This window comes from Theropithecus gelada, chromosome 11 (assembly GCF_003255815.1).
Source record: "Theropithecus gelada isolate Dixy chromosome 11, Tgel_1.0, whole genome shotgun sequence".
In the NCBI taxonomy this organism is placed as follows: Eukaryota; Metazoa; Chordata; class Mammalia; order Primates; family Cercopithecidae; genus Theropithecus; species Theropithecus gelada.
Window position 1 is genome coordinate 8,277,954 of NC_037679.1, and position 27,909 is coordinate 8,305,862.

Genomic DNA, 27,909 nt, shown 5'->3' on the forward strand with positions numbered 1-27,909 from the left:
ACTCCTACCCTCAAAGTTCTGGGACTCCCAAAGTGCTCGGATTACAAGGCGTGACCCACCCAGCCTATTATCTCATTTTAAACATCACTACATGGCCGGGCGCGGTGGCTCAAGCCTGTAATCCCAGCACTTTGGGAGGCCGAGACGGGCGGATCACAAGGTCAGGAGATCGAGACCATCCTGGCTAACACGGCGAAACCCCGTCTCTACTAAAAACACAAAAAATTAGCCGGGCGAGGTGGCGGCGCCTGTAGTCCCAGCTACTCGGGAGGCTGAGGCAGGAGAATGGCGTGAACCCGGGAGGCGGAGCTTGCAGTGAGCTGAGATCCGGCCACTGCACTCCAGCCTGGGCGACAGAGCGAGACTCCGTCTCAAAAAATAAATAAATAAATAAATAAACATCACTACAACCTTTCAGAGGAAGATGTTGTGATTCAACTTTTATTTATTTATTTATTTATTTATTTTTGAGACGGCGTTTCCCTCTTATTGCCCAGGCTGCAGTGCAATGGTGTGATTTCGGCTCACTGCAACCTCTGCCTCCCGGGTTCAAGCGATTCTCCTTCCTCAACCTCCCGAATAACTGGATTACAGGCATGCGCCACCACGCCGGCTAATTTTGTATTTTTAGTAGAGACGTGGTTTCTCCGTGTTGGTCAGGCTGGACTTGAACTCCCAACCTCAGTTGATGCGCCCGCCTCAGCATCCCAAAGTGTTGGGATTACAGGCGTGAGCCGTCGCCTCTGGCCAAGATTTTGTGTGTGTGTGTGTGTATGTGTGTGTAGTTGAGTCTTGGAAGTAGACAGGATTTAGATGAAGGGAGTTTTTTTTTTTAAGTTATTTATTTTTGACACAGGGTCTCACTCTGTCGCCCAGACTGGTGTGCAGTGGTGCGATTACCGCTCACTGCAGTCTCCAACTCTCAGGCTCAAGTGATCTTCCCATCTCAGCCTCTTGAGCAGCTGGGATCACAGGCGGGCACCAGCACACTTAGCTGATTCTGCCATGTTGCTCAGACTGGTCTTGAAATCTGGACTCAAGCTGTCGGCCTGCCTTGACCTCCCAACGTACAGGGATTACAGGCGTGAGCCAACAGCCCTGACCTCCTCTAAATTCTTAAAGCAACATCCAGCTGCATAGTTCAGTGGGCAGTTAAAAATTGGCCATGAGGCTGGGCGCGGTGGCTCACGCCTGTAAGCCCAGCACTTTGGGAGGCCAAGACAGGTGGATTACCTGAAGTCAGGTGGCAAGACCAGCTCGATCAGGGAGACCCTAATCCAGCGGCACTACAGGAAATAAAGACACACACACACAGAGAAACATAGAGGTGTGAAGTGGGAAATCAGGGGTCTCACAGCCTGGAGAGCTGAGAGCCCCCAAAAGAGATTTACCCATGTATTTATTAACAGCAAGTCAGTCATTAGCATTGTTTCTATAGATATTAGATTAACTAGAAGTATCCCTTATGGGAAACAAAGGGATGGGCCAAAATAAAGGGATGAGTTGGGCTAGTTATCTGCAGCAGGAACATGTTCTTAAGGCACAGATCACTCACGCTATTGTTTGTAATTTAAGAACGCCTTTAGGCCGGGCGCGGTGGCTCAAGCCTGTAATCCCAGCACTTTGGGAGGCCGAGACGGGCGGATCACGAGGTCAGGAGATCGAGACCATCCTGGCTAACACGGTGAAACCCCGTCTCTACTAAAAAATACAAAAAAAACTAGCTGGGCGAGGTGGCGGGCGCCTGTAGTCCCAGCTACTCGGGAGGCTGAGGCAGGAGAATGGCGTAAACCCGGGAGGCGGAGCTTGCAGTGAGCTGAGATCTGGCCACTGCACTCCAGCCCGGACAACAGAGCGAGACTCCGTCTCAAAAAAAAAAAAAAAAAAAAATTAGCTGGGCATGGTGGTGGGCACCTGTAATCCCAGCTACTCAGGAGGCTGAGACAGGAGAATTGTTTGAACACGGGAGGAGGCTGCAGCGAGCTGAGATCTGCCATTGCACTCCCGCCTGGGTGACAAGATCGAAACTCCATCTCAAAAAACAAAAAAAGACTGGGTGTGGTGGCTCACGCCTGTGATCAAAGCACTTTGGAAGGCCGAGACTGGCGAATCACCTGAGGTCGGGAGTTTGAGACTAGCCTGACCAACATGGAGAAACTCGTCTCTACTAAAAATACAAAATTAGCTAGGCATGGTGGTGCATGACTGTAATCCCAGCTACTTGGGAGGCTGAAGCAGGAGAATCACTGGAACCCACGAATTGGAGGTTGCGGTGAGCTGAGATCATACCATTGCACTATAGCCTGGGCAACAAGAATGAAACTCTGTCTCTAAAAAACAAAAAATTGTCCATATATGCATTGTTTCATAATATTTGTCCTCTTGAGTTGTTATTTAAATATTTTGTATTGTTTAACTTTACCTTCATTTATGTCTTTCCTCTTTTCCTCCTGTCTTCTCCTCTTCAAGAATTAGAAACACATATTTGGCCTTTTTTTTTTTTTTTGAGATGGAGTTTCCCTCTTGTTGCCCAGGCAGGAGTGCAATGGCGCGATCTTGGCTCACGGCAACCTCCGCCTCCCGGGTTCAAGCGATTCTCCTGCCTCAGCCTCCCAGAGTAGCTAGGATTACAGGCGAGCCACCACGACTGGCTAATTTTGTATTTTTAGTAGAGATGGGGTTTCTCTATGTTGGTCTGGCTGGTCTCCAACTCCTGACCTCAGGTGATCTGCCCGTCTCCGCCTCCCAAAGTGCTGTGATTACAGGCATGAGCCACCGCGCCAGGCCCATATTTGCCTTTTTTTTTTTTTTTTTTGAGACACGGACTCTCGCTCTGTCGCCCAGGCTGGAGTGCAGTGGCGCGATCTCGGTTCACTGCAAACTCCGCCTCCCGGGTTTACGCCATTCTCCTGCCTCAGACTCCCGAGTAGCTGGGACTACAGGTGCCCGCCACCACGCCTGGCTAATTTTTTGTGTTTTTAGTAGAGACGGGGTTTCACGGTGTTAGCCAGGATGGTCTCAATCTCCTGACCTTGTGATCTGCGCACCTCGGCCTCCCAAAGTGTTGGGATTACAGGCGTGAGCAACCACGCCCGGCCATATTTGGCTTCTGATTGACCCCATTCTTTCCTTCCCCAAAACTCAACCCAGTGCAGTTCTTGTAGTAAACACTTAAACAGGGCCGGGCGCGGTGGTTCACATAGGTAATCCCAGTACTTTGGGAGGCTGAGGCAGGTGGATCGCCTGAGGTCGGCAGTTTGAGATCAGCCTGACCAACGTGGAGGAACCCCGTCTCTACTAAAAATACGTTATTAGACGGTCGTGGTGGTGCATGCCTGTAATCCCAGCTACTCGGGAGGCTGAGGCAGGAGAATCGCTTCAACCCAGGAGGCAAAGCTTGCCGTGAGCCAAGATCGTGCCATTGCACTCCAACCTGGGAGCTAAACTCCGTCTCAAAAAAAAAAAAAAAAAAAAAAGACCAGCCTGGGTAACACATGATGACCCTATCTCTACAAAAAATTTATGAAATTAGCAAGACGTGTTGGCATGTCCCCGTAGTTCTAAGATACTCAGGAAGCTGAAGCAGGAGAATCACTTGAGCGCAGGAAATCGAGGCTACAGTGAGCTATCATGGCACCACTGCATTTCAGCCTGGGCGACAGAGTGAAACCCTGTTTTTATTTTGTAAAAAAAAAAAAAAAAAAGGAAAGAAAAGAAAAGAAAGAAGAAAGAAAACTTCCTGCCTAATCTAAGACTACTTTCAGGGTGATAGGGTGATTTTGTTCCCAGGACTTTCTGGGTCTTTGGAAAGAGCTTATTTAGCTATTTAGCTAACTCTTTTTTTTTTTTTCTCTGTCACCTAGGCTAGAGTGCAGTGGCTCGATCTCTTGTAACCTCCACCACCCAGGTTCAAGCAATTCTCCTGCCTCAGCCTCCCGAGTAACTGGGATTACAGGTGCCCACCACCATGCCCAGCTAATTTTTTTTTTTTTTTTTTGAGACGGAGTCTTGCTCTCTCTCCCAGGCTGGAGTGCAGTGGCGCGATCTCAGCTCACTGCAAGCTCCACCCCGCAGGTTCATGCCATTCTCCTGCCTCAGCCTCCCAAATAGCTGGGACTACAGGCGCCCACCACCACGCCCAGCTAATTTTTTGTATTTTCAGTAGAGATGGGGTTTCACCATGTTAGCCAGGATGGCCTCGATCTCCTGACCTTGTGATCCGCCCATCTCGACCTCCCAAAGTGCTGGGATTATAGGCGTGAGCCACCGCGCCCAGCCATGCCCAGCTAATTTTTGTATTTTTGGTAGAGTCGGGGTTTCACCATGTTGGTCAGGCTGGTCTCCAACTCCTGACCTCAGGTAATCCACCTGCCTCAGCCTCCCAAGGTGCTGGGATTACAGGCATGAGCCACCGCACCCTGCCAGAGCTCATCTGACTCTGAACCATAACTTTTTTCTTTTCTCTGGTCAAAATAGGACAAATTTCTAGAAATTTTGGAATTTCCCTCTTGTCTAGAGTGCCAGGAAACCAGAAAACCAGGAATTTCCTAAGCAAGTCCTTCTTGCATCTGAGAACTTTTTGATGTTGTCGTTGGGAGTTAGGAGGAGAAGAATTTTAGAAACATGCTGGCCGGGTGCGGTGGCTCACACCTGTAATCCCAGCGCTTTGGAAGGCCCAGGTGGGTGGATCACCTGAGGTCAGGAGTTCAAGACCAGCCTCACCAAAATGGAGAAACCCTGTCTCCACTAAAAATACAAAATTCACCAGGTGTGGTGGCACATGCCTGTAATCCCAGTTACTTAGGAGGCTGAGGCAGGAGAATCACTTTAACCCAGGAGGCGGAGGTTGCGGTGAGCCGAGATCATGCCATCGCCCTCCTGCCTGGGCAACAAGAGTGAAACTCCATCTCAAAGAAAGAAAGAAAAGAAAAGAAACATGCTTTGAGGGATTCAGTTCTAATTCTTCCTCCCTACCTATCTGACCTCTCCAAAAATATTTGAGAGAAGAATTATAATGAAAGATTGGCTTGAGACAGCAGGAAAAAATTTGTGAAATTATAGACTCTGGGAATGGAGAGTTATATTAGAAGTTATCTGGCCGGGTGCGGTGGCTCACGCCTGTAATCTTAGCACTTTGGGAGGCCGAGGCAGGTGGATCACAAGGTCAGGAGATCGACACCATCCTGGCTAACACGGTGAAACTCCGTCTCTACTAAAAATACAAAAAAAAAAAAAAAATTAGCTGGGCGTGGTGGCGGGTGCCTATAGTCCCAGCTACTCAGGAGGCTGAGGCAGGAGAATGGCGTAAACCCAGGAGGCGGAGCTTGCAGTGAACCGAGATCGCGCCACTGCACTCCAGCCTGGGCAACAGAGCGAGACTCCATCTCAAAAAAAAAAAAAAAAAGAAGTTATCAGGTCTACCTGTATGTGCTACATGACATAGACCAGGGGTCCTCAACTGCTGGGTGCAGACCATGGCCTGTTAGGAATCGGCCCACACTGTAGGAGGTGAGTGGTGGGCAAGCAAGCATTACCGCCTGAGCTCCACCTCCTGTGAGATCAGCAGCGGCATTAGATTCTCATAGTAGCTGTGAACTGTGGATATAGGTTGGGTGCTTCTTATGAGAATCTAATGCCAGATGATCTTAGGTGGAACAGTTTCATCCTGAAAGCACCCCTCACCACACACACCATTCATGGAAAAATTGTCTTCCACAAAACTGGCCCCTGGTACCAAAAAGATTGGGGACCACTGACTGCTGAATAGATGGCATACTGGTTCATTGTTGGTGCTGGCTAATTTTTAGAAAGTGAACTGCAGTCTTCTTCCCCATCATTTGCTGTGCCCTCTGGGGTTTTGAGGAATGAATCTACTGCCATTTCTAGACCACAGCCCTTCATTGGGTTTCTCTTTTCTAAGCTAACCATCCTCAGTTGTGGGAAGTCAGGGACCCCAAACAGAGGGACCTGCTGAAGCTGTGACAGAAGAACATAAATTGTGAAGATTTCATGGACATTTATCACTTCCCCAATCAATACTCTTATAATTTCCTATGCCTGTCTTTAATCTCTTAATCCCGTCATCTTTGTAAACTGAAGATGTACTATGCCTAATACTCCTTACCACTCTCCTCACCCCTTGGAGAAAACTCCATTGTCTATGTTCCTCTTGAAGCCTAGACTGGATAAGAGATTACACAGGCCACATGCAGTGGCTCACACCCGTAATCTCAGCACTTTGGGAAGCCAAAGTGGGTGGATTGCCTCAGCTCAGGAGTTGGAGACCAGCCTGGCAACATGGCAAAACTCTGTCTCTACAAAAAATACAAAAATTAACTGGACATTGTAGCATGCCTGTAGTCCCAGCTACTTGGGAGACTGATTTGGGAGACTGAAGTGGGAGAATTGATTGAACCCAGGAGGCGGAGGCTGCAGCGAGCCCAGATTGTGCTACTGCATTCCAGCCTGGGAGCCTGGGCAACAGTGCAAGACTCTGTCTCAAAACAAAACAAAACAAAAGACAATAACAAAAAAATCAACAACAACAAAAAGATTACACCGGGTGATCAGTGAAGAGGATGGTGGGAATATTCACCTGCCTAGCTTTGAGCACTGTTATATAGAAGGAATATTAGGTTGACAGCCTATCCTGTCACCTGGGTCACAACCCAGCTCGTGGTACACATTGATTTAGTCATAGTGAGGCAGCAGAAGTTTCTACATGCCAGTATCATGAGATGCTAGGGCCAGAGAGGCTGAGGGATCTTTTTTTGGTTTGTTTTGAGACATCTTCTTGATGAAGAAGCTTTATTATTTTATTTTATTGAAATGGAGTCTCATTCCACACACAGGCTGGAGGGCAGTGGCACGATCTCAGCTCACTACAGCCTCAACCTCCTGGGTTTAAGCAATTCTTCTGCTTCAGCCTCCTGAGGAGTTAGGACTACAGGGGTATGCCACCGCTCCTGACTAATTTTTGTATTATCAGTAGAAACAGGGTTTCACCATGTTGACCAGGTTGGTCTTGAACTCCTGACCTCAAGTGATCCTCCCACCTCAACGTCCCAAAGTGCTGGGATTACAGAAGTGAGCCACTACGATGAAGAATCTTTAGAACACAGAAGAAACCTTCCTATCCACCTCCATTTTCTGTCTCTATCCACCTTTTACTCTCTGCCTGAGGCCCCTTAGAGCTTTGGTCCTGGGCTTGGTCTGAAAGTGGGGAGGAAGTAGATGGATAGTCATCTCTAGCTTTCAGAGTTAAAAATGTTTTTTTGTTTGTTTTTTGTTCAGTTTTTTTTTTTTTTTTTTTTTTTTGAGACAGGGTCTTGGGGTCTTGGTCTAGCATCTAGGCTGGAGTGCAAAGAAGCAATCTCAGCTCACTGCATCCTCAACCTCTCGGGCACAATTGATCCTCCTACCTCAGCCTCCCAGGCAGCTGGGACCAAAGGCATGCACCATCACACGAGGCTAATTTTTAATTTTTTTTAGTATACTTTAAGTTCTAGGGTACATGTGCACAACATGCAGGTTTGTTACATATGTATACATGTGCCATGTTGGTGTGTTGCACCCATTAACTCGTCATTTATGTTAGGAATATCTCCTAATACTATCCCTCACCCCTTCCCCCACTCCTCAACAGGTCCCAGTGTGTGATGTTCCCCTTCCCGTGTCCAGATGTTCTCATTGCTCAATTCCCACCTATGAGTGAGAGCATGCCGTGTCTGGTTTTCTTTTCTTGCGATAGTTTGCTAATTTTTAAATTTTTTTTAGAGACAGGATTTCACTAGTTGCCCAGGTTGGTCTCGAACTCCTGGTCTCAAGTGATCTTCCTTCCTTGGCCTCCCAAAGTGCTGGTACTACAAGTCTAAGCCATTGTGCCTGGCCCATTTGACTAATCTTAAAAAACAAAGACAAACAAAACTGTGGAGCATTTACCTAATGTATTTTTTTTTTTTTTTTTTTTTAATCTAGTAGAGGCTGGGCACAGTGACTCACGCCTGTAATCCCAGCACTTTGGGAGGCCGAGGTGGGCAGATCACCTGAGGTCGGGGGTTCGAGACCAGCCTGACCAACATGGAGAAACCCCATCTCTACTAAAAATACAAAATTAGCTGGGCGTCGTGGCGCATGCCTGTAATGCTAGCTACTCGGAAGGCTGAGGCAGGAGAATTGCTTGAACCCGGGAGGCGGAGGTTGTGGTGAGCCAAGATCACGCCATTGCATTCTAGTCTAGGCAACAAGAGCAAAATTCCGTCTCAAAAAAAAAAAAAAAAAAAAGAGTCCGAAGCAGAAAAGGATTGCTTGAGCTCAGAATTTTGAGACCAGCTTGGACAACATGGTGAGACTCAATCTCTACAAAAAATTTAAAAATTAACCAGGGGTGATGGTGGGTGCCTGTAGTCCCAGCTACCCAAGAAGCTGAGCTGGAAGGATCCCTTGAGTCCAGGAGGTCAAGGCAGCAGTGAGCCGAGATCGAATCACTGCACTCCAGTCTGGACACAAGAGCTAGGCCCTGTCTCCAAAAAAACAAAAAACAAACAAAAAACAACTCTGGTAGGGAAGAAATATATGAATTAATCACACAAATATATATTTACAAAATATTACAAATGTGAGAAAAGTAGAGGTTCTATGAAAATATATACTAGAAAATATGGCCTATTCTGACCTAGTCTCCAAGTCCTTGAAGAAATGACTTCATTGAAAGGAGAATATGCATTAACTGGACAAAGGTGTTGGGGGCTCTCATGGCAATAGAAGGTACCACAGGCAGAGGAAAGTGTATGTTTAAAGGCTCAGGCATGAATGAGGTGATGAGCTTGATTCTGTCTAGTTGGGCATGATAACATACAGCAGGCTGTCAGTTGGGAGTGGGTGGGGTAGAGCATTTGGGTATTCGTTTTGGCTTATGAACCAGATAGCAGAGAGGTGGAAGCTAGCCTTAGCAACACAATGACATCAGTGTCTACATGATGATGCCCACATTGTCAGGTGGTTATTGACTTTGTATCAATATTGAGTTTAGATTAATGTGACAACATGCTCCTCCCTTACTGCATGTTGATCCTAAGGCGTTTTGTTTTGTTTTCTTTTTTTTTTTTTGAGATGGAGTCTCACTCTGTTGTCTAGGCTGGACTGTAGGAACACTAACTCAGCTCACTGCAACCCCCACCTCCCAGGTTCAAGCAATTCTCCGGCCTCAGCCTCCTGAGTAGCTGTGATTACAGGCACCTGCTACCATGCCTGGCTAATTTTTGTATTTTTAGTAGAGACGGGGTTTCACCACGTTGGCCAGGCTGGTCTCGAACTTCTGACTTCAAGTGATCCACCCTCCTTGGCCTCCCAAAAGTGCTGAGATTATAGGCATTAGCCACCACGCCTGGCCCAAGGCCATGTTTTGTTTTGTTTTGTTTTGTTTTGTTTTGTTTTTTGAGATGGAGTTTCGCTCTTATTGCCCAGGCTGGAGTGCAATGGCGTGATCTGGGTTCACCGCAATTTCTGCCTCCTGGTTTCAAGCGATTCTCCTGTCTCAGCCTCCCAAGTAGCTGGGATTATAGGCACATGCCACCATGCCTGGCTAATTTTCGTATTTTTAGTAAAGGCAGGGTTTTACCATATTGGCCAGGCTGGTATTGAATTCCTGACCTCAGGTGATCCGCCCGCCTCGGCCTCCTGAAGTGCTGGGATTACAGGCGTGAGCCACCATGCCTGGCCAAGGCCATGTTTCTATACGCATCCTACCTCAGGGAAGCACCCTAGAGGAAGGGGTGAGGTCCAGAAACTCCTTGGGTGTGGTGTTTTCTGTAGCCTCCTGATTCACAGCGGCCTAGCATGAGGCCCAGCTGCCTCCAGTCATGGACAGAAGAAAAAGCGACAAGTGTGTGAATGCTAGGGATGGCAGGTCAGTCACTTCCGGCTTGTTTGTCATCTTTTTGGCACAGGTCCAAGATGACAAGGGCAGAGTTCACAAATCTGAGCTTGGCTCTCCTGGATGGAACTCCTTGTCAGTGGTGCCATCTGCAGGGCATTAAGGAATTTGCCAGGAGTTTGATGGGATTGGGAGGGGAATATGGCATCTCCAGATAAAATGCTTCCCTCCTCCCTTGCTCAAGCCTGTTAGTCTAAGCACATCCCTAAATCACAGCCCGGGTCCTCGGTAGGGCTGAAAGACTCATGTCCTAATGATCTTGTGGCAGGCAATATTTAAGGCTTCTAGTCCTACAAGGCAGGACACAAGGCTGTGGTATCTCTCCCCTTCTTCCCTACCAATTAAATCTGTCATCTCTAAAATGAGGCACTGGGCTTTTTTCATTTTAACAGTGAACTCACGGAGGGGATGAACAGTAGGTTGTGAAGGCATTTAAGCATTCTGGTGTTAAAAAAAGAAGGTGTCTATGTAGTTAAGATTAGTTATCGTTGTTATTGTCATCATCCTTTTCATCTCTAAGTAAACCCTTCTTGGGCTTTTAAAAATTTATATTCATTGACTGGGCATGGTGGCTCATCCCTGTAATCCCAGAACTTTGGGAGGCCGAGGCAGGCAGATCACCTGAGGTCAGGAATTCGAGACCAGTCTGGCCAACGTGGTGAAACCCTTTCTGTACTAAAAATACAAAAAAATTAGCTGAGGCGTGGTGGTGGGCACCTATAATCCCAGCTACTTGGGAGGCTGAGGCAGGAGAATCACTTGAACCTGGGAGTTGGAGGATGCAGTGAGCCAAGATCTCACCACTGTACTCCAGACTGAATGTCAGAGTTAGACTTCATCTCTAAAAAAAGAAGAAGAAGAAGAAGAAAAAAGTTATACTTATTTTCTGAATAAATGGCCTATGCTTCTGTAGTAGCTCTGGAGAATGGCTGAGCAGACATGTCAAGACCTGGTATACACTGCCCCTCATCTCCCAACTTGGATGCACATCTCTAAGTTTACAGGTCCTTCCAAACTCCAAAGCCCTACTTGCTACCCCTTCTGAGAAAGGCAGAATGGAAATCTATAGTGTAAAAGGGAAAATAGTCCCAGAAGATTAAGAGGTCCTGATTAGTGACAGAACAAGAGGCTAACCAAATGTCTTTGTTCCCTAGGCTCCTCCCTGAGAGTTGATAAAGAAGCCTGGGTCCTGAAAGAGAGTGAGTGTTACAAAACCTTAGGGCTTAAAGTTTACATTGAGTAGAACAATAAAGAATCTGGCTGGCTGGGCACGGTGGCTCACGCCTGTAATCCCAGCACTTTGGGAGGCCGAGGAGGGTGGATCACGAGGTCAGGAGATCGAGACTATCCTAACTAACACAGTGAAACCCCATCTCTACTAAAAATACCAAAAATTAGCCGGGCGTGGTGGCGGGTACCTATAGTCCCAGCTACTTGGGAGGCTGAGGCAGGAGAATGGCGTGAACCCAGGAGGTGGAGGTTGCAGTGAGCCGAGATCGCATCACTGCACTCCAGCCCGGGCTACAGGGCAAGACTGTCTAAAAACAAACAAACAAACAAACAAACAAACAAAAAAAGAATCTGGCTTAAGAGAGAAATTACCATTATTTTTGGTTCCTATGGGCATTACCAGGTGCTGTACTTGCTGCCTGGTCAGAGGTATAGATAAGACGACTCCAGTGCCCCTTAAAGGGGCACTTTAAAGGAGGGCTTGATGACATGGCCTGTCTGCCTGAGCATTTCATTCTAGCCACCTCCTCCCCCATGGCCCACACATGATATATCATTTAATCCAAGGCCTTAACTTATAATTAATAGTATTCATCTTGGCCTGGTGTGGTGGCTCACCCTTGTAATCCCAGCAGTTTGGGAGGCCAAGGAGGGAGGATCATTTGAGGTCAGGAGTTTGAGACCAGCTTGGCCAACATGGTGAAACCCCGTCTGTACTAAAAATACAAAAATTAGCTGGGCATGGTAGTGCACGCCTGTAATCCCAGCTACTCGGGAGGCTGAGGCAGGAGAATCCCTTGAACCCAGGAGGCAGAGGTTGCCAGTGAGCCAAGACTGAGCCACTGCACTTCAGCTTGGGCAATAGAACGAGACCTCATCTCAAGAAAAAAAAAAATTTTAGTCATCTTCATTTATAAAACAATTTTTTAATTTATTTTTTCCTTTGAGGTGGAGTTTCACTTTTGTCACCCAGGCTGCAGTGCAATGGCATGATCTTGGCTCACGCAACCTCTACCTCCCGGGTTCAAGCAATTCTCCTGTCTCAGCCTCCCAAGTAGCTGGGATTAGAGGTGCCCACCACCACGCCCAGATAATTTTTGTATTTTTAGTAGAGATGGGGTTTCACCATGTTGACCTGGTTGGTCTCAAACTGCTGACCTCAGGTGATCCGCCTGCTTCAGCCTCCCAAAGTGCTGGGATTACAGGAGTGAACCACAGTGCCCAGCTTAAAATTTTTTAGTGTATATTTTTGAGAGTTTCACTCTGTCACCCAGGCTGGAGTGCAGTGGCATAATATCGGCTCACTGTCACCTCCACCTCCCATGTTCAAGTGATTCTCCTGCCTCAGCCCCTGGTGTAGCTGGGACTACAGGCACAGGCTACCATGCCCAGCTAATTTTGTATTTTTAGTAGAGTTGGGATTTCACCATGTTGGCCTCACTGGTCTCAATCTCCTGACCTCAGGTGATCCACTTACTTTGGGCTCCCAAAGTGATAGGATTACAGGCGTGAGCTGCCGTGCCCAGGCCTCTCAGTTCTTTAAAGGTGTCTGCAGCTGGGAGCACCCAGTGGCTCATGCCTGTAATCCCAGCACTTTGGGAGGCCAAGGTGGGCAGATCACGAGGTCAGGAGTTTGAGACCAGCCTGGCCAACATGGTGAAACCCCATCTGTACTAAAAATACAAAAATTAGCCAGGCGAGGTGGCGGGTGCCTGTAGTCCCAGCTACTTGGGAGGCTGAGACAGGAGAATGGCGTGAACCTGGTAGGCGGAGCTTGCAGTGAGCTGAGATTGTGCCACTGCACTCCAGCCTTGGCAACAGAGCGAGACGCCGTCTCAAAAATAAATAAATAAGGCCGGGCGCGGTGGCTCACGCCTGTAATCCCAGCACTTTGGGAGGCCGAGGCGGGCGGATCACGAGGTCAGGAGATCGAGACCATCCTGGCTAACACGGTGAAACCCCGTCTCTACTAAAAATGCAAAAAATTAGCCGGGCGAGGCGGCGGGCGCCTGTAGTCCCAGCTACTCGGGAGGCTGAGGCAGGAGAATGGCGTGAACCCGGGAGGCGGAGCTTGCAGTGAGCCGAGATCGCGCCACTGCACTCCAGCCTGGGCGACTAAGCGAGACTCTGTCTCAAAAAAATAAATAAATAAAATAAATAAATAAATAAATAAACAAAAATAAAAAATAAAGGTGTCTGCTTTCCCTTGGAGCCTGTGATGGCTACATTTGTGTTGCTATGCTAGGCCTGCAGGCTCCCCACCAAAGCTTCTTCTCTGAATTGTTCATGCCAAATCAGATTATCTTTGGAGCTGAGAGCTACAGTCATCCCTTAGTATCCCTGGAGGATACCAAAATCCATGAATGCTCAAGTTCCTTATATAGAGAGCTCTAGTGTTTGCATGTAACCTGCACACATCTTCCTGTATACTTTAAGTCATTTCCAGATTACTTATAATACCTAATACAATGTGAATGCTATGTAAATAATTGTTATACTATATCATTTAGAGAAAAAAGGGGACAAGTACATGTTCAGTTCAGACACAACTATCCATTTTTCCAAACATATATTTTGAGATAGGGTCTTTCTCGGGCACCCAGGCAGGAATGCAGCAGCACAATTACACTGGCTAATTTGTTTTGGTTTTTGTTTTGTAATGACAGGGTCTCCCTAGGTTGCCTAGGCTGGTCTCAAACTCCTGGGCTCAAGTGATCCTCCTGCCTTGACCAAAGTGCTGGTATTATAGGCATGAACCACCAGGGCGGGTTGCTTCCAAGTATTTTAAATCCAGTTAGTCAAATCTAGATACGGAAACCACAGATAGGGAAGGCTGACATTTTGTAAATTTGTAGGATTTATGGGCTAAAAAAAAAAAAAACTGGGAAAATTGTAGACTTCCCTACCTTTTTTTTTTTTTTTTTGAGATGAAGTTTTGCTTTTGTTGCCCAGGCTGGAGTGCAATGGCGCAATCTTGGCTCACTGTAACCTCCTCCTCCCAGGTTCAAGCAATTCTCCTGCCTCAGTCTCCCGAGTAGCTGGGATTACAAGGGTGAGCCACCACGTCCAGCTAATTTTGTATTTTTAGTAGAGATGGGGTTTCTCCATGTTGGCCAGGCTGGTCTCAAACTCCTGACCTCAGGTAATCCGCCCGCCTCCGCCTCCCAAAGTGCTTGGATTACAGGTATGAACCACTGTGCCTGGCCTCTTCTCTGCTTTTTCAAAAAAGCCTCATGCATTCTTTCAGTCTTCTTGGTCTTTAGCAGCCATCAGGGTCTTTAGCAGCCACAATTTTCCTGTACTTTACGGATTTGAAATCTACATTTTCTCCTAGGTTAAATCCTCTATTTACATTCTGTGCCTACAAGTCTGTTACATGTAGCCAAAATATTTGAAAGGATGTAAACCATGCCAAATGCTATACATTTTCATCCTAACCTTTACAAATGTTGCCACTTTATCCTCATGTAATGTAGTCCTCTTCCACCCATGCATATCGCTTATTGTTTAGCCTTCTTTCTTAGCATGACTTTTATTGACCACCATGAATTCTGGTCCTACTTTTTCCTATCACAATAGGGCTGGAAACTGTCTTTACTTCACCACCCTCAAACATTCCTAGTCAGATGTTTTCCCAGGTCACTGCTTTTTCTCAAGACAGGGTCTATCACCAAGGCTGGAGTGCAGTGGTACAATCACAGCTCACCACAGCCTCGTCAGCCTCACAAGTAGCTGGGATTATAGGCACACACCACCACACCCAAATTTTTGTATTTTCTTGTAGACGGGGTTTCATCATGTTGCCCAGGCTGGTCTTGAATGCCTGGGCTCAAGTAATCTACCTGCCTCATCCTCGTGCTGGGATTAGAGGCATGAGCCACCATGACCAGCCAAAGATCACATTGAAATTTCTTACACTAACAAGGTTAGCAGGCCACTTTAAACAGCAGCAACTTAGCAGATATTCAAAATGTATACTTCCCATACATAACTCATTAGTAACTACCCAGTCATACTCTGAAGAGCTAAATGAGCTCTAGATTAGCAGAATGACTTTCATCAGTTTCCCCGCCCCCTACACCAAGGGATGAGGTGGTAAACTAGTCTGAGAATCTAGGGCTTCTGCCTTTCTAGTCCCTTGAGCTTCCTTTTCCCTAGAGGTGCCTGCACAGGAAGTAGGATCCCTGACATCACCAGCAAATTGCAGATTCTATACTCCAAATATAGATGAATCCAAAAACCAAGGCACTTTTAGAAAACACACAGGAAACAAAGCTTTTGATGTTAATGACTTTACTTTGAGACACGATGGAAAAATATTATAGGTACACATGGAAAAGACATGATCACCAAGTGAAAACAATCTAACCAGAAAGCTTTAATGTCTGTCAGCTAAGCTAAAGCTGAAATCCTGGGAGCATGACATGCTGCAGGGCCAAAAGGAAAGGATAATTAGTATTCCTCTCCTTCTTCCTCACCCTCTCCTTCAACAGAATCCACACCAACCTCCTCATAATCCTTCTCAAGGGCAGCCATGTCTTCACGGGCCTCTGAAAACTCGCCTTCCTCCATCCCCTCACCCACATACCAGTGAACAAAGGCACGCTTGGCATACATCAGGTCAAACTTGTGGTCCAGGCGAGCCCAGGCCTCAGCAATGGCTGTGGTGTTGCTCAGCATGCACACAGCTCTCTGAACCTTGGCCAGGTCTCCACCAGGCACCACAGTGGGAGGCTGGTAGTTGATGCCAACCTTGAAGCCAGTGGGGCACCAATCCACAAACTGGATGGTACGCTTGGTCTTGATGGTGGCAATGGCAGCATTGACATCTTTGGGAACCACATCACCACGGTACAACAGGCAGCAAGCCATGTATTTACCATGGCGAGGGTCACATTTCACCATCTGGTTGGCTGGCTCAAAGCAAGCATTGGTGATCTCTGCTACAGAAAGCTGTTCATGGTAGGCTTTCTCAGCAGAGATGACAGGGGCGTATGTGGCCAGAGGGAAGTGGATGCGGGGGTAGGGCACCAGGTTGGTCTGGAATTCTGTCAGGTCAACATTCAGGGCTCCATCAAATCTCAGGGAAGCAGTGATGGAGGACACAATCTGGCTAATAAGGCGGTTAAGGTTAGTGTAGGTTGGGCGCTCGATATCGAGGTTTCTACGACAGATGTCATAGATGGCCTCATTGTCTACCATGAAGGCACAATCAGAGTGCTCCAGGGTGGTGTGGGTGGTGAGGATGGAGTTGTAGGGCTCAACTACAGCTGTGGAAACCTGGGGCGCTGGGTAAATGGAGAACTCCAGCTTGGACTTCTTGCCATAATCAACTGAGAGACGTTCCATGAGCAGGGAGGTGAACCCAGAACCAGTTCCCCCACCAAAGCTGTGGAAAACCAAGAAGCCCTGAAGACCGGTGCACTGGTCAGCCTGTAGGGAAATAAAAAAAATAGTATTTTAATGCCAAGACACATTCTCTTAGAATTTCTATTTAAAATTCTTAGATTATGAACCATCTCATTGACATAAGCATAAGGAAATGGGAAAACAAACATATCCACAAACTGTCCATAACCTAGGGGACTATCTGATTTAGAAGTCCAATGAACATAGTAAGCAGTCTATTCCACATTTTGGTAGGTGCTAAATGAATGTCAGTCACTCCACCCAACTTGCACTGGTACCATCTCGCCGCATTAAATGCATATTTATATATTGTGCTTACCAGCTTGCGAATTCGGTCCAACACAAGGTCAATGATCTCCTTGCCAATGGTGTAGTGCCCTCGGGCATAGTTATTGGCAGCATCTTCCTTGCCTGTGATGAGCTGCTCAGGGTGGAAGAGCTGACGGTAGGTGCCAGTGCGAACTTCATCTGGAGAAGGAGGGAGAGAAGGACGGAGGGAGTGGGTGAGTGACCAGTGGAGCCCCCAGGACAGATCTCCTGTCCCAGCATCCTGGGATCTCACTTGGGTTACTGAGGTCAACTCACCAATGACCGTGGGTTCCAAGTCTACAAACACGGCCCGGGGCACATGCTTGCCAGCGCCAGTCTCACTGAAGAAGGTGTTGAAGGAATCATCTCCTCCCCCAATGGTCTTGTCACTTGGCATCTGGCCATCGGGCTGGATGCCGTGTTCCAGGCAGTAGAGCTCCCAGCAGGCATTGCCAATCTGGACACCAGCCTGGCCAACGTGGATGGAGATGCACTCACGCTGTGGGAAGGAAAAAGATATCACAATTTAATCTATTGGTGGCTGTCAGGTGGAACAAAATACTCATGCAATCTTTATTTTTTTAGAGATAAGGTCTGTCACCCAGGCTTGAGTGCAGTGATGCCGTCTAGGCTCAAGGCAGCCTAAACCTCCTGGGCTTGAGTCATCCCCCGACCCCAGCCTCTGGAGCAGCTGGGACCACAGGCACAGGCCACTACGTCTGGCTAATTTTTTCATCTTTTTTTGTGGAGATGAGGTCTGGCTGTGTTACCTAGGCTACTCACATAATCTTAAAACAAATTTCCTTTTTTAAAGCGTCATAAGACGTACTACTCTTCTGAGAACAGCTTATCATCTACATTGCTTTTAATGACTGTTACCTTCCCATCCTAAACTGGGAAGGCCTCCTTCCAGACCAATACAGCTCAGTCACAGCTTCCTCCTTTGGAGGACCAAGACAGGAAGGTAGGCATCCACCCAGCGCTCAGGCCCCAGAATACCACTTTAGACTAGGTGGCCACATTTCCGGGCAGCTCCTAGCACAGGAAGCACGTGGCCAGACCAGCGCAGAAGAAATGTCTGTCCGCAGGGACAAGGGGCGGGGCTCTGCGGCACAGGATGAATGCGCAATTCAGGGCGCGCGCTCTCGCGCCCCCCGGCGGCGCTGCAGAGGCACGAAATGGCCACGTCTGCAAAGGCGCTGCCCAGGCCACCCATCCTCCCTTGCCCGCCGGCATCGGGCTGGGCCTAACACCTCCACAGCAGTCTGAGCGAAGTTGGGGATTATCGGCGGCCCAGATCTGGGTCAAGATCCGATTTCCGTTCCCTCAAAATCCCTCACTGCCACCACCTGCTCCCCTGAATTCCTAACGCGGCAGAGAGGAGGCCTCTACAGACTGTTGTGGTCGAACTGTCCTAATTCACTGGTGTATAGCGGTACATTGACAGGGCCCTTCCCCACATTCCTCTTATTGCTTTCATTAAAAAAAGAAAACTCAGGTTAACAGGAGACACGCCCTGTAGCCCTAGTCTCGCCGCGACCCAGAGCGCATGCGCAGACTGCAGTGGCGGTTTCCCGCCCAGGAACGGCGTGAAGGTAACGGTCGCGCGTGCGCGCTTTTGTCTCCAGCTGCTTCCCACCCCCGCTTTTCGCGCTCAAGAGGAAGTGAAGGCTGGAAGATGTTAGAGTCCGCGAGCGCGCGCGCGTCCACCCAAAGCGGGGGAAGGGCATGCGCTGGAAAGGACTGCGGGGACTCGAGGGACCGCTCCCAGTACAGAGTTACGCGCTGAAAGAGAGCTCCGGATACGGCAGAAGGCAGCCGGAGCCCCCTCATCCCTTCCAGGGTCCGATAAGAAATCCTGGCGCCCGTCGACCTTTCCGGGCCCCAGCTATTTACACACACCGAGGTCTCACCACTCCCGCCCTGGCCTCTCGCCTTGTTTTCCGCCCCCTAAACGGACGGCTCTGGAACCAGACCTCCCCGGCTGTATACAGGGTCCCCGCGCCCCGCCGGCTCGCTTTTCCCTGCTTCCCTGAAAGCAGCCGGGAGCCGCGCGGCTCACTCACCATAGTGGCTAGGGATTAGGAGGCGAAGGCGGCAGGAGCAGACACCGGGTCCCGGTTACCGTCCCCGACAAGCTAAGAGTCGAGGTAAGTAACGCACTGGGGCGGGGCCGGCGCTGGAGCCTCTTAAGTAGCGGCTTTGGAGAGGGGGCGGGCACAGGCGGTGTCGCGGCCGCGGGCCCCTCCTCCGGCCCCGTGCGCCCACTGGGCGCCCGGCCTGGCCGCCGCAGAGGCGGGCTCCGGGCCCCGAGCCCCCTCCCTTCGCGCGGCCGCGGGGCGGGGTCCGCCGCGCCTGCGGGCCGCGCGCGCCAGTGCTGCAGTGTGCGGCGCATGGCTGCCAGGGCCTGGCGAGGGGCGGGCGCGAGTCGGAAAGACACCGACCAGAGAATGGGCGACGAGGCTTGACTTAATTCGGAGGAAGCCTAGGACTTGAGAGAGCCATACAATTTGAAAGACGAAGCACCGTGAAATGCAGAAAGTTGTGGTTCGGATAGCTCAGCTGATTAATTTCGTGTTGCCACAGTTTGTCAGTGAGTTTTGCCTTTTTATTTTCGCAGTTCCTTTTAAGGCAGTGCATTCTGTACTTACCTGATAATGTGAAAAACGCGAGCTTTAGAAAACCGAATAGGTGTACATGGTTTACTGTAATGACTTGTTCTCCAAAGTAAGAGTACCAAATGCTGAAAGCAAGTAGATATTCAGTCAGTCGAAGAGTGCCCAAGCATTTAACATTGAAGCTGTTAAAAGGGCAAAGTAGGCCCCAATTTTAGATCTAAGCCATCAATTTTATGGAACAGTCCTAGGGGCTTTTTGAAAAGGAGATTTAAAAACACATTTCAGTGGTGGTAGCTGAGTTGAAGAAGTGAGGAAAGAATTGGATAGGGAGGAAATAAATTGACACTGAAGGATGTTAGGAAGTAGAGATTCCTTGTGCAACTTAAGAGTTTTGTAAATAAGACTGCTTGGCCTTGTGTCAAGATACATCAATTGGTTATAGCTTAGTGCTTGGAGGCCCACATTATAGGAGTAGACTAGGTCTCCCTCCGCCCCGCCCCTGGAAAATCTATTTCAAGACGATAAACCACATTGCTAATCCTTGGAAATGCAGAAGGTGTTTAGGTTTAAAATGTGGCTTTAAAATGGTCCTAGCCGAAACATATTGATGTTACTATTCAGAATATCTGCCTAGTATAGGAGGAACAAAAAGGTTAAACCTAAAACACTAAAAATTCATAGTTCATATTCAGTTATTAGCCTATTAAAATTTGGTGCAGCCTTCATCCTTCGCACCGAATTTCAGACAAATAGCAAATTTATGTGGTTAATAAGTGTATGTTGTAAGGAGTTATATATGTGTATGTCTATATATGTGTGTCTCCACCCATCTGAACCTGACCTGCAGACCAAGAGGTTCTTGTTTATTTCTGATAGTTTTGGTAGTCTTGTTAAAGGCATTTGATTCAAAATCCAGATTTGCACAATTTTTCCAACTGGGTAGAGGAGGCAGGAATATATTTGAATATTGTTCTCACTTATTTTGTTCCTCTTATTCTTAAAAAAAAGAAATTAAGCCTGTCAATTTTAGCAGTGAGGGATGGTATACTAATTTTAGTGACACTAATATTAATAAGTTCTGATAACCCACTATCATCGGACCACCCCCACTCTTATTCTTAAAACGAATCTGAAAATCATAAGCTTGCTTTAACGGGAAGAATGAATGTTAGGGAACCACCCTGCTGAACTCCATTTTGCTGTCGGCTCTGGGTAAAGCTATTTTATCCAGAAAAGCTATCTCTGGGCAAATGATTTGAATAGTCTTTAGTAACCGCAATAGGTTTCTGCTAGAACCATTTTGAAGCCACCCTTTAACCCTAACCACTTTATGTATTTCCAAGGATTAGCGATGTAGTTTATGGTCTTGGGATAGATTTTTCTGGGGGAGGGGAGAACCTCCCTTCTAGCTCTCTGCAGATTATCAGAGCCACCACTTCAGGGATTTCCTCCCAGGGGCCTATACGTCTCCCCAGATACCTTCCTAAAACTATTAGCTTTTATCTGTGTATTCCCTGTTGTGAATAAGTAAGTATTTGAGGGCCTTTTTTTTTTTTTTAGGTCTTGATTATACCTCAGGTTTCACAGAGTAATTAAACTAAAAGAGAACTTCTTTTTATTTCATTTTATTTTTTTGACCGAAACTCCATCTCAAAAAAAAAAAAGGGGGGGGAATTGTTATGTGATATTGGGACATCTGAACATTTTGTTGTCATAGGAGTTTGTCCTTGCCAGCTTTTTTTTTTGTTGTTGTTGTTGAGATGGAGTCTTGCTCTGTCACCCAAGCTGGAGTGCAGTGGCACACTGCGAACTCCGCCTCCCAGGTTCACGCCATTCTCTTGCCTCAGCCTCCCTAGTAGCTGGGACTACAGGCACCTGCCACCACGCCCGGCTAATTTTTTGTATTTTTAGTAGAGACGGGGTTTCGCTGTGTTAGCCAGGATGGTCTCGATCCCTTGACCTCATGATCTGCTGGGATTATGGGCATGAGCCACCGCGCCTGGTCCCTTGCTGGCATTATTAAACTGCTTCCTTAGCTGTAAACATCTTATGACCACGGGTTGTATCTAGTAAGGAATATGCTTTGCTAGTTTAAATTTGGAATTGATTTTGAAATTGTGTTACCCTAGCCCCCTTTTTTTTTTTTTTTGAGACAGAGTTTTGTTTTTGTCGCCCAGGTGGGAGTGCAATGGCGCAATCTCGGCGCACGGCAACCTCTGTCTCCCGGGTTCAAGCGATTTTTCTGTCTCAGCCTCCCAAGTAGCAGACGTTACAGGCACCTGCCACAACGCCCGGATTATTTTTGTATTTTTAGTAGAGAAGGGATTTCACAATGTTAGCCAGACCAGTCTCGAACTCCTGACCTCAGGTGATCCGCCCGCCTCGGCCTCCCGAAGTGCTGGAATTAAAGGCGTGAGCCACCGTGCCTGGCCGTGTTACCCTAGCTCTTCCGTTCCTGTTTCCCTAACATAATACCTCCTCTACTCTTCTCCTCTACTTCTCTAATCTTAAGGGGAGATGAAGGGTGAAGGTCATTTTTTGTAACTTCTTCCTGCTGACAGTGGACATTGATCTTTGGGACAGGATTCTCTCCTAGGAATTTGCAGTTGGTGGCTGGGCGCGGTGGCTCACGCCTGTAATCCCAGCACTCTGGGAGGCCGAGGCAGGCAAATCACGAGGTCAGGAGGTCGAGACCATTCTGGCTAACACAGCGAAACCCCGTCTTGACTAAAAACATAAAAAAATTAGCTGGACATGGTGGCGGGTGCCTGTAGTCCCAGCTACTCAGGAGGCTGAGGCAGGAGAATGGAGTGAACCCAGGAGGCGGAGCTTGCAGTGAGCCCAGATCAGGCCACTGCACACCACCCTGGCTAACACCATGAAACCCCATATCTACTAAAAATACAAAAAATTAACTGGGCATGGCGGCACGCACCTGTAGTCCCAGCTATTATGGAGCTGAGGCAGGAGAATCTCTTGAACCTGGGAGGCAGAGGTTGCAGTGAGCCGAAATCACGCCACTGCACTCAGCCTGTAAGGCAGAGTGAGACTCTATCTCAAAAAAAAAAAAAGAATTTGCAGTTGGTTTCTAGGGAGCCACAGGAGGTCCGTGTTTGCATGATGTTCTGATGTTTTGTTTTTTTTTTTTTTGAGAGAGAGTTTCACTCTTGTTGCCCAGGCTGGAGTACAATGGCACTATTTCAGCTCACCACAACTTCTGCCTCCCAAATTCAAGCGATTCTCCGCCTCAGCCTCCTGAGTAGCTGAGATTACAGACATGCGCCACCACGCCCAGCTAATTTTGTATGTTCAGTAGAGACAGGCTTTCTCCATGTTGGTCAGGCTGGTCTTGAACTCCCGACCTCAGGTGATCCGCCCACCTTGGGCTCCCAAAGGGCTGGGTTTACAGGCATGAGTCACTGTGCCCCGCCTTTGTATTTTTTAGTAGAGACGGGGTTTCTCCATGTTGGTAAGGCTGGTCTCAAACTCCCGACCTCAGGTGATCCACCTGCCTCAGCCTCCCAAAGTGCTGGGATTACAAGGTGTGAGCCACCACACCTGGCCGATTCTTTTGTTTTGTTTTTTTTTTTTGAGATGGAGTCTTGCTCTGTCGCCATGCTGGAGTGCAGTGGCAGCGATCTCAGCTCACTGCAACCTTTGCCTCCTGGTTCAAGCAATTCTCCCTTCTCAGCCTCCTGAGCAGCTGGGACTATAGGCACATGCCACCACGCCCAGCTAATTTTTGTATTTGTAGTAGAGACAGGGTTTCACCGTGTTGGCCAGGATGATCTCATTCTCTTGACCTTGTGATCTGCACACCCTGCGATGTTCTGATGATTCAATGGGCATAGCCCTGCCCAGTACTGAAGAAGTAAAAATCTTTGGATGCCTGATCTGAGGGGCCTAAAGGCAGTATGTCTTTATTTCCCAGGTCAGAAGTTGGTATGGATTGGAAGCCTTGTGCCAGCATCCTCTTTATGTTGGATTGTTGTAATCTAGTAGACACAAACTTCAAGAGGTTAAATAAGCAGGGGCAAAAGATTAGTAATAACAAGATAGTGATCAAAAGTCCTAGGAAGAGTAAAAACCAACTGATACTCAGAGGGTGCTTTTTTTTCCTTTTTCTGGTTTTTTTTTTCCCAGATGGGGTCTTGCTATGTTGGCCAGGCTTGTCTGAACAACTGGCCTCGAGCGATTCTCCAGCCTTGGCCCCCCAAAGTACTGAGATTATAGGCCTGAACTACCAAGCTTTGTCTAAACTCTACTTTTATAGGAGTCTTTTGTTTTGTTTTGTTTTGTTTTTGAGACATTGTCTTGCTCTGTAGCCTACGTTGGAGATGGAGAGCAGTGGTATGATCACAGCTCACTGCAGCCTTGACCTCCTGGCTGAAGCAATCCTCCTACCTCAGCCTCCCAAGTAGCTAGGGCTACAGGTGCCCAGGAAACTTTTGTATTTTTGTAGAGGACAGCCATGTTTCCCAGATTGATCTCAAACTCTCCTTGCAGACATTATTAAGCTGATTCCTGCCGGGCGTGGTGGCTCATACCTGTAATCCCAGCACTTTGGAGGCAGAGGCAGGTGAATCACCTGAGGTCAGGAGTTCAAGACCACCTTGGCTAGCATGGTGAAACCCCATCTCTACTAAAAATACAGTAATTAGTCGGGTGTGACGGCGGGCTCCTGTAATCCCAGCTACTTGGAAGGCTGAGGCAGGAGAATCAATTGAGCCCTGGAGGTAGAGGTTGCAGTGAACTCAGATCGCGCTATTGCACTCTAGCCTGGGTGACAAGAGTGAAACTCTGTCTCAAAAACAAAAAACCAAAACAAAAAACTGCTTCCTTAGCTGTAAACATCTTATGACCATGGATCGTGACTGGCAAGAAATGTACCTTGCTAGTTTTAAGATGGAATTGATTATTATTTTTTTTTGAGATGGAGTCTGGCTCTGTCGCCCAGGCTGGAGTGCAGTGGCGCAATCTCGGCTCACTGCAAGCTCCACCTCCCGGATTTACGCTATTCTTCTGCCTCAAGGCGCCCGCCACCACACCCGGCTAATTTTTTGTATTTTTAGTAGAGATGGGGTTTCACTGTGTTAGCCACGATGGTCTTGATCTCCTGACCTCGTGATCCGTCCACCTCAGCTTCTCAAAGTGCTGGGATTACAGGTGTGAGCCACTGCGCCTGGCCTGGCTCCCCTATACTTCTGTTTCCCTAACTTTTTTTTTTTTTGTCTGAAACAGGGTCTTTCTTGCTCTGTTGCCTAGGCTGGAGTGAGTGCGTTGGTGGGAACTCAACTCACTGCAGCCTCCACCTCCGGAATTTAAGGGATCTTCCCATCTCAGCCTCTTGAGTGAATGCGACCATAGACGTGCCACCACACCCGGGTAGTTTTATATATATGGTTTTTTTTTTCTTTTTCTTTTTTTTGTAGAGATGGAGTTTTTCCACATTGCCCAGGCTGGTCTCAAACTCCTGGACCAATGTAATCTGCCTGCCTCAGCCTCGCAAAGTGCTGGGATTATAGGCATGAGCCACCACACCCAACTGTAACACATTTTTATGCCAGAAGAATATTGAATAATGATAAATTTATGTTGCCTCTTTTTCCTTTTCTTTCTTTATTTTTTCTTGTTTTTTTTTGTTTTTTGTTTTGTTTTGTTTTTTTTGGTTTCTTTTTTGAGACAGAGCCTTGCTTTGTTGCACAGGCTGGAGTGCAGTGATAATCTCAGTTCACTGAAACCTCTGCCTTATGAGTTCAAGCAGTTCTTGTGGCTCAGCCTCCCAAGTACCTGGGATTACAGGCATGCGCCATGACACCTGGCTATTTTTTATATTTTTAGTAGAAACAGGGTTTTGCCATGTTGCCCCGGCTGGTCTCGAACTCCTGGCCTCAAGTGATTTGCCCGCCTTGGCTTCCCAAAGTGCTAGGATTATAGGCATGAGCCACCATGCCCAGTCTGCCTCCTCTTTATTACCTGACAGGAAAGTCTGACTTTTTTTTAAATCCATACTTAACCTACATAGGTCTATTTGTTTTGTTTGTTTGTTTGAGACAGCGTCTCGCTCTGTGTCCCAGGCTGGAGTGCAGCAGCATGATCTCGGCTCACTGCAACCTCCGCCTCCCAGGTTTAAGTGATTCTCCTGCCTCAGCCTCGAGAGTAACTGTGACAACAGGTATGCGCCACCATGCCTTACTAATTTTACATCTATCTGTCTATCAATCAATCTATATATATATATATTTTTTTGAGACAGAGTTTCGCTCTTGTTGCCCAGGCTGGAGTGCAATGGCGCGTAATCTCAGCTCACTGCAACCTCCACCTCCCAGGTTCAAGTGATTCTCCTGCCACAGTGTCCCGAGTAGCTGGGATTACAGGCATGCGCCACCACGCCCAGCTAACTTTTTGTATTTGTATTTTTAGTAGAGACAGGGTTTCTCCATGTTGGTCAGGCTGGTCTCAAACTCCCAACCTCAGGTGATCCGCCCACCTTGGCTTCCCAAAGTGCTGAGATTAAAGGCATGAGCCACTGTGCCCAGCCTATTTTTTATATTTTTAGTAGAGATGGGGTTTCACCATATTGGCCAGGCTGGTCTCATACTCCTGACCTCGTGATCCGCCCGCCTTGGCCTCCCAAAGTGCTGGGAGTACAGGCGTGAATCACTGCCCCCAGCCTTTGTTGTTGTTGTTTTTTTTTTTCTTTTTGAGACAGAGTCTTGCTCTGTCGCTCAGGCTGAAGTGCAGTGATGCCATCTCAGCTCACTGCAGCCTCAGCCTGCCAGGTTCAAGTGATTCTCCCACCTCAGCCTCCCTAGTAGCTGGGATTACAGATGTGCGCCACCATCACCCAGCTAATTTTTGTAATTTAGTAGAGACGGGGTTTCAGAATGTTGGCCAGGCTGGTCTTGAACTCCTGACCTTAAGTGATCCACCCGCCTTGGCCTCAAAGTGCTGGGATTAATTATAGGCATGAGCCACCATGCTCGGCCTCTATTTATTATACATACCTATACGCACACACACACATGCACACACACACACACAAGTAAATAGTAGTTGTCTATGTCTGGAACATAAACACAGTCGTATTTACTGTCTTGACATTTTTTTTCCTCCCCCAAGACAGGGTCTCACTCTGTCGCCTAGGCTGGACTACAGTGGTATGATCATGGCTCACTGCAGCCTCCACCTCCCAGGCCCAAGTGATCCTCACACCTCAGCCTCCTCAGTAGCTGGGACTAGAGGCAAGGACCACTTTGCCTGGCTAATTTTTTATTTTTGTAGAGGTGGAGTCTCATTATGTTACCCAGGCTGGTCTCGAACTCCTGGGCTCAATCGATTCTCCCACCTTGGCCTCCCAAACTGCTGAGATTGCAGTACAGGCCACTGGGCCCAGTCTGTCTGCACATTTTAATTGATTATATAAGCCTTTCTTTTGTTGTACTCTTTCAGGCCTGTAACTGTTTACTTTGAGTCTTTGGTGTAGTGGGAAACCCTGTGATGCAATTAGAGTTACTCTCGTTTTTTGCTACATAATATCATGGCCATTTGCTACTGTTCTAAGCAGTGGGTAACTGTTTTTGATAGTTTCCATAGTGTGGTTTAGACACAGAAGTTTACAAAATATTTTGTTCATTTCACTAGCTGTACAAGTAAAGTAACAAATGGCAACAATTTACCAAGTGTTAACTATTTATAAATACTTGACCTTCATTCTTATTTATCCCAGTGTTACAAATTTACATCTGCTTTTCCACAGATAGATGGTATTGGGGAAAGAAAATTGACTTTGGGATGGGTGCAGTGGCTCAGGCCTATAATCCCAGCACTCTGGGAGGCCGAGGCAGGTAGATCACTTGAGGCCAGTAGTAGATCAGCCTGGCCAACATGGCGAAACCCCGTCTACTAAAAATACAAAAATTAGTTGGCCCTGGTGGCATGTGCCTGTAATCCCAGCTACTTGGGAAGCCAAGGCATGAGAATCACTTGAACCCAGGAGGTGGAGGTTGCAGTGAGCAGAGATCATGCTATTGCACTCCAGCCGGGGTGACAGAGTGAGACTCTGTCTCAAACAAAAAAAAAAAAAAGGGAGGGGGGAAATAGAAAATTGACTTTGGTGGTGTCAGATAGGACTAGATTCAATTCTAGCTTTGTCAGTTAATAGTGGTATGACCTCAGACCCTTAATTATCTTTCTCGAGCTTCATTTATGAATGGGAATCAGTATCAACTTGGAATCACCTTTTTCTCATACATTCAGTCCCATTAGTTAATGTTGTCAATTTACTTTCAAAATATGGCCACCACTTTTTATCACACCACTCTTATTTCACAGCTCTTACAGAATCTGATATTACCTTGTTTGTACATTTATTTACTTGTTTAAAGTTTCTTCTTTTATGTAAACTCC

At 47.5% G+C, this 27,909-nt stretch overlaps 1 protein-coding gene and 1 pseudogene across 14 annotated transcripts in view; one reads left to right on the forward strand and one right to left on the reverse strand.

Annotated features, from left to right (window-relative positions):
• LOC112634205 overlaps positions 1-27,909 on the forward strand; it is a 209,622-nt pseudogene that overhangs the window by 41,422 nt on the left and 140,291 nt on the right. The window lies entirely within an intron of this gene.
• The window catches only part of LOC112635292 (tubulin alpha-1B chain), a 63,031-nt gene continuing 50,562 nt past the window's right edge, over positions 15,441-27,909 (reverse strand). For 3 of the 13 annotated variants that reach the window (XM_025403355.1, XM_025403354.1, XM_025403361.1), the window contains exon 4: positions 15,441-16,597. In XM_025403355.1, coding sequence (XP_025259140.1) covers positions 15,617-16,597 — 981 coding nt within the window. In that variant the 3' untranslated portion in view covers positions 15,441-15,616. Of the gene's footprint in view, positions 16,598-16,892; positions 17,382-17,761; positions 17,988-18,940; positions 19,187-27,909 lie in introns of those variants that run through there. The other 10 variants (XM_025403352.1, XM_025403349.1, XM_025403356.1 and 7 more) reach the window with 9 other exon arrangements.